We start from the raw sequence: 9,602 nt of genomic DNA on the forward strand, positions 1-9,602 counted from the left end.
CTTTTTGGTGGGGTAGACTTTTTACGAAGATTTTTGTAGCAACTGCAATTGATAGATATGAAGGTTAATGACTTTTTGCTGCAATTTCTGTGTTTATCTTGTTAATGCTTTCTAGCCATTATCACATAAAACGGCAACCAGAACAACCACCAAGAACTACCGTCTACATTAAAACAACACGTCGAAAATCAATTTCTCTCGAATGATATATGATTCCCGTGAGTTTTATTGTGGTTTTAAATAAATCGATGAATGTTCAAACGATATCCGAGTTAAGAGAAGAATATTTTTAAAGAATATATCTAGATGTCTAATGTGCACAAATATGCAACTCTTATTTGTGATCTGCAAACAACTTTACTTCCCATTTAGAAAACCCTTATTCTTGCTTCTTGATCAATCCAGTATTTACTTTTCATTTTGGGAAATGAAAAAATAAAATAAAAAGAGCAAGTAAAATGGACGGTGCATTTGCTTAAATTAAATATATAAAAAATGAAAAACAAAACAAAAGCCAACTCAGCTCTGATTCGGACAAGAAACTCTCTCTTCTCTGATTGGTGGTCAAAAACCAAAACGACAATGCTGATTGGCGGGCTGGAATCAACGCGTGGGCCCCAGGCCCGCAACCCGCCATTTTAGACTGAAGAAGCTCCCTTTTCACTCTTCATTTCTTGATGGACGAGGTAATGACGGCTGCGGACGCCACGTCCGCCACCGCGTCGACGTCGACGTCGTTTACGGCCTCAACGGCTTCGATCCAGGCCAACCTCGCTCTCACCTCCGCGTTCGTCGCCTGCGCCGTCGCTCAGTTCCTCAAGCTCTTCACCTCCTGGTCTGTATACTACTCTGCCCCTTTATTTCATCCTATTGAAGAAGTTTCTGTAGTTCAGTTGGTTTAAATTATGAAAATTGAGGTCAAATTTGAGTTTGGTGGTGGTGGTTAAATCAGGTATAAAGATAGGAGATGGGATACGAAACGAATGGTGGATTCCGGCGGGATGCCGTCGTCGCATTCGGCGACGGTGACGGCGCTGACGGTGGCCGTTGCGCTGGACCAGGGCACCGGAGGAGCGGCTTTTGCTCTGGCCCTAGTCTTAGCGTTAGTTGTATGTTGATAATAAATAATTTGACCTCTCCGTTTTTTAGTATGTTCTGTGAAAAATCGGTAGGTGGTGATGTAATTTGCGCGTTTTGCAGGTAATGTATGACGCCACGGGAGTGAGACTTCATGCCGGTCGCCAAGCCGAAGTAAATTTCTTCTTTTCTTTACATGATTTGTGGTTAAATTGTGGTGTTGTTTAGAAATGAGATCGGGATTAAAGTTAAAGTTGTAGCACATGTTGTATTGAGATGCTTGATTACGGAATAGTACGTGTTGTTTAGTATGATGTTTAATTGTGTTGACGATTTGTTGCAGTTGCTGAACCAAATTGTGTGTGAGCTTCCTCCGGAGCATCCTTTATCCACTGTTAGACCCTTGCGTGATTCGCTTGGACATACTCCTGTACAGGTTAGTAGTAGCTCTGAGCTTGCTGCACTTCTGTTAAGCTCAGCGAATTACAACCTCCAGCTAATATAGTATGTATGTGGAAAAAGATAACCTCCACTTGATAGTAATTTTGGAACCTCTTTTTTGTTGTTGTGGTTTTTCCTGAAGCAGGACAAGTATTAATCTCATTTGTGCATCTTGGCCTTAATTAGCCCAATTCTGATTGAACGAGGAAAAAAATCCACTAAAATTACATATACATACATCTTCTAGTCTTCTACACTTGTCCCCACCCCTAATCGTCCTAACACTTTCATCAAGCAACTGTTTTTTTTTTGCTGTAGCTATCGTATCCACGGCCAATGATAATGTCATTGTACCTGCATAGGTAGTGCATGCTGACTTTGCTTTTTCAGAAATTGGTATTACTAGGATGTATTGGTTCCCAGACCACATGAATGGAATCTGACATATATACCTTGAACTAACATTGTTATCCATGTGATATTAGCTAATTACAAGGTCTAGGTCTGGCTCTAGCCTTAAAGATCTCAAACGGTTAACTAGGGAAGGAAATGGAGTTAATTGATGTCCCGATGATAACCATTACTATAGCTGTGTCAGGAACATTTCAGTAAGAACTTCCTTATCGTAATGTTGAGCTTCAGTGATGATTTCGGTACTATTTGGTCTCAGGTTGTTGCTGGTGCTATTTTGGGATGCATAGTAGCATATCTAATGAGGGCTGCATAGGGGGATCCTTACAAGATACTTAAGACTGATACTGATTCTTTAAGCTCCACTCTTATGGGCTGTTAAATTGCTGTAGTCTTAAATGGACGGAGAAAGAACTAGTGTAAGATGTATATTGTATTCCTCGTTTATCAAAAGTCTGTAGATGCTGGAAACATGTTATTTTCCTTTTAAGAATTGAATTTCTGTTGTAAGGATGGATTTGAGTGTTATACAAAATTTGCTGTCTACGAACAAAGGTTCCGTTACATAGTAGTTTATAATGTCATTTACGATTCACCAATTCCTGATAATATAAATGGAGGCAGAAGTGATAAGGGGAAAAAAAGATCTTGGGCATAACTGGTTCTTATACTGGGAGGTGTTTTATTGCCACCGGGTTCTTAACATGTACCAGAACTAGCGAAACAGAAAAGCAAAATGCAGTTTCAGCTGTCCAATTTAAGTCTCCTCTCTTCATGAGTTCATAACCACCCTCAAAATATTATATGTTTCCTTCAGTTCTCTCTCCCTCTCTTCACACTTATGATGCACAATAAAGATTATCATGATACTCAACAAACAGACTTCCATAAAGATTGTATGAGGAAACAGACAAAAACAGCCATGACAAAGAGAAGAAGCTCACCGATGCGTCAACTTTCAAGGTTGAGGTCAAGACTCATCATCATCCTGTGTCTCCCTATGTGTTCTGGTTTTCCTTATAGTAGTACTCCATTCTGACTCCAACCTCAAGTCCTCCAAAGGTTGCTTTTCTCTTCCTGGTTCGTCGCAATCTCCCTCTTGATTTTCTCTGGGGCATCTTCTTCAAGGTTCATTTCCCAGCTAGTATCACTGCTTGTTTAGAATTTTGAATAAGATAGGTTCTTACATGTTTCATTGTGAGCTTTGCAGAATGGTGATGCAGCCATATTTTCTATTTACATTCATTCAGAGCCTGGTTTTGTTTTTGATGAATTTGCAACAAGGTCTGCCTTCTTCTTTGGTCGACAGTTAGACAACAGCATTAAGGTGGGCTTCTTGCTTCTTTAAACTAGTTCAACAGGTTCAACTTCCTATACATTAGTTGCCAGACACGTTTCTTTGTTCCTCGAAGATTGATGATTTATTTACATTGCAGGTAGTTTGGGGAGAATCAAGTATGATTGAATCAGAGCGATTACTATTTAAGGAAGCTCTTTATGAGCGAGCCAATCAAAGATTTTCCCTTCTCTCAGTTAGGTAGGTAAATCTGCTCAGTTTGTGTCAATATAATAAGTGTTTTATTGCTAATCAATTTCTTCAACTAGCTCCTCAGTGCTTAACGGAATTTCAGTCTGATCTCTTCTGCCTGCTTATCGTGCAGCTGTGTACCTCTCTACAACTTCAGTTACATTTACAACTATGTATTGTCTTCTCCCAAAAGCTTCGTTGACAGGTAGTGGGACATATACATCAGTAGAATGAAAATTTTGAGAAACATTATAGCTGTGCTTTGTGTTAGCTGCAAGAAACAATGAAGCTAAATATTGTGTAGTCTTGTTTGTGAAGCTTTATTGATGTTAAAGGATGTCGTTATGATCCGAAGATGTCACCCACTATACGTAAGAAGAGATGGCGAAAAGGATCCGAGGTTTCATCTCTTCCTACGTATTTGCTAAATTGAGATGCAACCAATATAGTTCAAGACATTGATTCCCTATACAATGTGGTAATCTCACTTTCGTCACAGTGGATAACCTTGGTTCGAAAACATGCTGAAATTGTTGTGGATGACAACACTGTTTTCCCACTCTTCAGGCAATTCTGCAAGGTATACATGCAGTCCATCATTATCTGCTCTTTTTTTTTTCCAGGAACCTTTGAAGAGTGTTTAAAACTTATAATACAGAAAGATTGCATTGTGATTAAATTTCATTTACTGAAGTTAAAATATGTGATGACTCGGTTATAATATTGTGCACTTTGGCTTAATTTTCAGCGATGGCCACCTACACCCTCGAGTTTTAGAAGGCAACTCCGTGTAAGTGAATACAGTACTTTTCCACTGTTTCACATTTTACATGAAAAAAGAGGTTTATCATCTGCCATTTGAGGCTGTATTTGACATACATATGAACTTTCATGTCAACAGTCAATCAATTGGACTCTCAAGCTTCCTTTGTTTAGATTTAAGAAGCATCGTAATTGTATCCCGGATGAACATTATGTGCAGACACTACTTGCAGTAAGCAGAATGCTTTCTATGCTTTTCAGTCTTGGTATAACATCATCAAACATAACCATAGAAACATTTCTATAATCATTAACATTGTGCTTCTTTTGAAAATATAATGAATTTTTGGATGTTGCGTGATATCTCTGTTCATCATTTGCAAATACTTGTCCAGAATTTTTATTTTTTCGGGTTTTCATTCTTCTTCATCTGTGTTGTGTGCCAAGATAAGTGGAACTGACAACCAACCTGAACGACGAGCAGTGACTTATACATTATGGAATCAGTCGAACTCAAACATAACAGGGAAGACAAGATCTTGGCACCCTTTAACATTTGATTATGCAGATGCAGCGCCTCAGAAATTAAAAGAAATAAAGGTTGGTGGTTCTACTACATTTAGTCCTGTTATAAAAGCAACAATGCATCAAATAAAAACGAGTTTGTACCTTGCTTCTGAAATTACATCTCTTTAATCACACAGGAAATCAACCACGTCTATAATGAGTATGAACAACATAATGAGTTCTGCCATACCAATTCAAAAGTCACTCCTTGTTTCTTGTTTGCAAGAAAGTTCACTGCTCGAGCTGCAGTGCGCCTCTTGAGAGAAAGTCTGGTTGGTTCTTATGATGAAACAGCAATACCATCATGATATCTACTAGCCTTTTAAATCAAACTGGAAAGGGGTGGACGAGATAACTCCTACGGCATAAGAAATTCACAACCATTACTGTTCAAATTTGAACAGAGAAAAAGAAAATGTATGGCCTAAAATTTGCTGGCTATGTAAGAAACATCTCAGTTGAGAATTCATATAACTAACAGACTCAAATTTGAACTTAATGTCTCATGTGGCAAGTTGAAGCCGTAATCAAACTCCTCTAATAAGGATCTACCAGTTCTATACTGCAATAGCTAGGCTGGTGCGGTCTCTTCAGTTTGTGATGTTAAACTATGTTTCACGGGTGTTAGAGGGATACTGTGACTCATCCCCATAGATCCTAAATGGACAGGATTCTAGCCAACTTTAGTTGATGAAAACAACCAGCAATTCGTACTTACGTAGTATATCTTTTTTGTTCTATTAAAAAAAATTAGAAGAGGAAGCCATACAATGAATAAACGGCACTTCCTGCAACGCAATATTTCAGAAGAGTAGGTAAGCTAGAGCTAATCTGCTTACAGTTTGCCCCTGTGGAAAACAGATAAAAGAAAATACTGTAATTATAATCTCCTTGCCAGAAGTAATCTATAATGGCTAGGGAACTGTAAGTCTGTAACTGGTACGAATAAAAATTCTAATGCGGCTAAACTTCATGTTTCCGTGAAGAAATTGATAATTTGTTTTCTAATTTATTCCTAATAGGTAAAGGAAAGGGGTATTCCATTATATTCTAGAGAATCTAGGCGAGCTCGCAGGTTTCTTATCCAAATCACTTTGGAATTCAAAAGGAGAGAGGAATCCTAAACCAAAAAGGATTATGATTTCCATATACCCCGGACTCTATAAATAGGGCCACTTGCTACATAGTCACAATTCACATATTCTGAATTTCTTTCTCAGTCTCCTTGATAGCTCGAATTAGACGTTTTGCAAAGCCAGCACCATCTATGGGTAAAAGTAACAACCATCACCCTCATGGTCGCCAAACCTGCACCAAGCAGTTTTGGAAGGCTGGTGAATACGAAGGCGCTCCTCGCAACATCCGCAGAAATATCGATTCTTCTTCCACTAATGGTTTCGATCACGCCAGGATGCACCCCAAGTTTCTGCACTCCAATGCAACGAGTCACAAGTGGGCTCTCGGAGCTTTCGCGGAGCTCTTAGACAATGCACTGGACGAGGTCCACACCGGTGCTACCTATGTCCATATAGACGTGCTTGCAAGCAAGAAAGACCGGAGCAAAATGCTCCTGATTGAAGACAACGGCGGCGGGATGGACCCGGAAAAGATGAGGAAGTGCATGTCGTTAGGGTACTCAGAGAAAAGCAAGACAGCAAACACCATTGGACAATATGGAAACGGTTTCAAAACCAGTACCATGAGGCTTGGGGCTGACGTCATCGTCTTCTCTCGTACTGCCAGAACCCAGAGCATAGGATTATTGTCTTACACTTTCTTGAGGAGCACAAAGAAAGAGGATATTATAGTTCCCATGGTGGACTACGAGAGAAGACGAGGGTTTGACCCTACCAAGATTATTCGATCCTCGAGCGAGAACTGGAACAACAGTTTGCAGACGATAATAGAGTGGTCGCCGTTTGGGAGTGAGGGAGAATTGAACCGTCAATTTACTACGATGAAGCAACAAGGCACTCGAATAATCATATACAACCTTTGGGAGGACGATGAAGGAAACTTGGAGCTTGACTTGGACAGTGAACCTCATGATATTCAAATGCGAGGCACAAATCGAGACGAGAAGAACATAGAAATGGCCGAGAAGTACCCTAATTCTCGACATTTTTTGACTTACCGTCACTCGTTAAGGAGTTACGCATCAATTCTCTACTTGCGGCTTCCCACCAACTTCAAAATCATTCTTCGCCGCAAGGATGTTATGCATCACAACGTTTTGGATGATTTGATGTGGTCTGAGCAGATCACATATAGGCCGAAGCTACCTGATAACGAGACATATATAACGAGGAAAACCAAGAAAGATACAGAGATGGTTGCTACGGTCACCCTTGGGTTTGTGAAAGATGCAGAGAACCATCTTGATGTTCAGGGGTTTAACGTATATCATCGGAACAGACTAATCACGCCTTTTTGGAGAGTATGGAATGCTGCAGGAAGCGATGGTCGGGGGGTTATAGGTGTGATAGAAGCCAACTATATAAACCCAGCTCATGATAAGCAGGGCTTTGAGCATACCATACTTCTTGATAGACTCAAGCAGAAGATAGCAGAAACGCAAAAATCTTATTGGTCTACCAATTGTCACAAGATTGGCTATGCTCCACGACGCAATAAAAGGGCTATTATTGAAGAAAGGGAAGCTGCTAATAAGTCAGGCAGCCAGAGTCGGCTAGTTTTAAATTCAAATTTAGACAAGTTATCTTCACGTAAGAGACCAGTTTTTGCTTCTAATTTTGAGTCGTCTTCACGCAAGAGACCACTTGATAGGAATACAATTGCAGCCCCATACAAAAGTCAGAAGGTTTCTTCAGACAAATCTCCCAATGGGAACATGACCATACAGAAGAAAACCACATTGCAAGCAACCTTTAATTCATCAACTCCTCGCCTAGAAGTTGTGCTTGGATTAAACTCTTCTAATCCACATGCTGACATACATATACCATCTTCTGCGACAGCCCAAACCTCATCTGGTAATGTCAACATGAAGCCCACTTCCGATAAGCAAACTAATGGCAGAAATACTGATAAGGCAAAGAAAAATTCTGAGAAGAACGCGGATGAAGTGATGCATCCTCATTCTTCCCGGTGTGAAGATTTTCGATATGAACAGTCTACACAATGTGGAGCCAATAGTCCGGTCACCACAAAATCCGGTGCATTCAATATTATTCAAGAATTGCGTGCACAGCTCGAAAAGGCAAAAGAAGAAATTAAGAGACTGAACATGGAGCAGGATGAGAGTGCACAAAAGCTTCAAAAGGCAAATGAAGAAATTAAGAAACTGAACATGCAGCAAGAGGAGAGTAAACGGCGAGAGAAAGAAGCAAACAACTTGCTGAAGAAAGAATTACAGGATGCATACAATCAGCTCGAAAAGGCGAATCAAGAAATTGTGAATCTGAACACGACGGAGAAAGTTCTAATTGAACTGTTGGATGAGGCGCGAGCTTAAGATGTATCCTAGCAACTTGTTTTACCCAAATTTCTCATCAATGTAAGTCGAAAGAATTAAATGTAGATATAAATTCACAAACAGCCACTAAACAATGTGATGCATGTCACAAATCTCATATCGCCCAGAAGAGTAGAAGTTGTGCTATATGAGCAATGTCAGCTTCCTATAATAAGGACGTGTTTTGGGGTGCAACCTCAATAACAAACTATGCAGGTCGCTGGGTCCAAAGTGGATATTACTTAGCTATGTGGACTTAGTTGGTGCATATGGTATTAGAGTTTGTCCCCGGTTGGAAGTAAGTGATGAGGACATCTGCCCCTTAAGGAAACTAGCAAGCAAGTAGGTTACGGATCTCAAATCTCCCAGGAAAGAGTAAAGGCAAAAATGTCAATTTGCACCCTAAATTTGGCTGAAATTGTCAATTTGCACCATGAACTTGTATTTGAGTCAATTTACCCTTCTAAACTTGGTAAAAATTACCGATTTACACCATGAACTTGTATTTGAGTCAATTTACCTCCTAAACTTATTAAAAATTGCCAATTTGCACCCCATCCGTTAAATTTAACTGTTTTTATCTAATTTTACGTCACATGTCATGCACATGAGGGGTAATGTTGTCATTTTCTATATATATTTTTCTTAAAAACAAATAAAAATATTCTTTAAAATGAGGATTATTTTATTAATCAAATTATTTATTTACATCTTTTTTCTACATACTTAACCATACTTTGAATTATATATTCAACATATCCACCCATTCAAATATAGTGTGTTGGGTATAAATATATTTTTATATGTACACATTGTTGTAGGAGGAACAAAACGAGAATAATAACGACGTAATAAAACAGAACGTAACCGTTTATTGATAATGAGTCCAATATATAGGCATTACATAACCACAATCCCGTAGGATTCGGAGTCCTAATCTATTACAAAGATGCGAATCTATCTCTAACAGGAAATCTAATAAGACTAAGACACACACAATGGTAGAATAGTAATTCTCTCGGAACACACATTTATTTTTAATTTTCAATGTATTTATTTATTTATATTTTTCTAATATCTTTTAACATACCATATCACATAAAATAATAAATATATAAATCAATAACATGTTTTGAAAAAACAAACATTGTAGCAAGTGTTCATCTTAAGTAATTTTATTAATTTATTTCATTATTAAATATGAATAAATATATAATGACAATACTGCCCCTTAAATGCATGACATGTGACTTAAAATTGGATTGAAAACATTAAATTTAACGGATATGGTGCAAATCAATAATTTTTACCAAGTTTAGGTGGTAAATTGACTCAAATGCA

The 9,602-nt window shown here is 38.6% G+C and overlaps 3 protein-coding genes across 3 annotated transcripts; all 3 read left to right on the forward strand.

The window, feature by feature from the left end:
- The first annotated feature begins 662 nt into the window (after window positions 1-662).
- LOC126798598 (uncharacterized) lies at window positions 663-2,480 on the forward strand. The gene is made up of 5 exons (XM_050525606.1): window positions 663-835; window positions 953-1,109; window positions 1,201-1,251; window positions 1,421-1,513; window positions 2,189-2,480. Exons 1-5 carry the CDS (start codon window positions 678-680, stop codon window positions 2,243-2,245), a joined length of 516 nt encoding a protein of 171 aa, XP_050381563.1. The 5' UTR covers window positions 663-677; the 3' UTR covers window positions 2,246-2,480.
- Window positions 2,481-2,543: 63 nt separating this feature from the next.
- Window positions 2,544-5,094, forward strand: LOC126797300 (glycosyltransferase BC10-like). Its single transcript, XM_050523946.1, has 11 exons — window positions 2,544-2,606; window positions 2,956-3,057; window positions 3,140-3,256; window positions 3,342-3,466; window positions 3,591-3,662; window positions 3,776-3,857; window positions 3,957-4,037; window positions 4,206-4,247; window positions 4,359-4,451; window positions 4,667-4,819; window positions 4,924-5,094. Exons 1-11 carry the CDS (start codon window positions 2,544-2,546, stop codon window positions 5,092-5,094), a joined length of 1,101 nt encoding a protein of 366 aa, XP_050379903.1.
- A 959-nt stretch (window positions 5,095-6,053) lies between these two features.
- On the forward strand, window positions 6,054-8,261 carry LOC126797301 (protein MICRORCHIDIA 7-like). The gene has a single exon (XM_050523948.1). It carries the CDS (start codon window positions 6,054-6,056, stop codon window positions 8,259-8,261), a length of 2,208 nt encoding a protein of 735 aa, XP_050379905.1.
- The last annotated feature ends 1,341 nt before the right edge of the window (window positions 8,262-9,602 follow it).

The sequence above is a fragment of the Argentina anserina genome, chromosome 6 (genome assembly GCF_933775445.1).
Source record: "Argentina anserina chromosome 6, drPotAnse1.1, whole genome shotgun sequence".
Classification (NCBI taxonomy): domain Eukaryota; kingdom Viridiplantae; phylum Streptophyta; class Magnoliopsida; order Rosales; family Rosaceae; genus Argentina; species Argentina anserina.

Coding starts and splice junctions, on each gene's coding strand:
- LOC126797300 (XM_050523946.1), top strand. CDS start 2,544: ATGGAGGCAGAAGTGATAAGGGGAAAAAAAGATCTTGGGCATAACTGG. Junction 3,467..3,590: donor TTTTCCCTTCTCTCAGTTAG/GTAGGTAAATCT, acceptor CTTATCGTGCAG/CTGTGTACCTCTCTACAACT. Junction 4,452..4,666: donor ATGTGCAGACACTACTTGCA/GTAAGCAGAATG, acceptor TTGTGTGCCAAG/ATAAGTGGAACTGACAACCA.
- LOC126797301 (XM_050523948.1), top strand. CDS start 6,054: ATGGGTAAAAGTAACAACCATCACCCTCATGGTCGCCAAACCTGCACC.
- LOC126798598 (XM_050525606.1), top strand. CDS start 678: ATGGACGAGGTAATGACGGCTGCGGACGCCACGTCCGCCACCGCGTCG. Junction 1,110..1,200: donor CCCTAGTCTTAGCGTTAGTT/GTATGTTGATAA, acceptor CGCGTTTTGCAG/GTAATGTATGACGCCACGGG. Junction 1,252..1,420: donor ATGCCGGTCGCCAAGCCGAA/GTAAATTTCTTC, acceptor GATTTGTTGCAG/TTGCTGAACCAAATTGTGTG.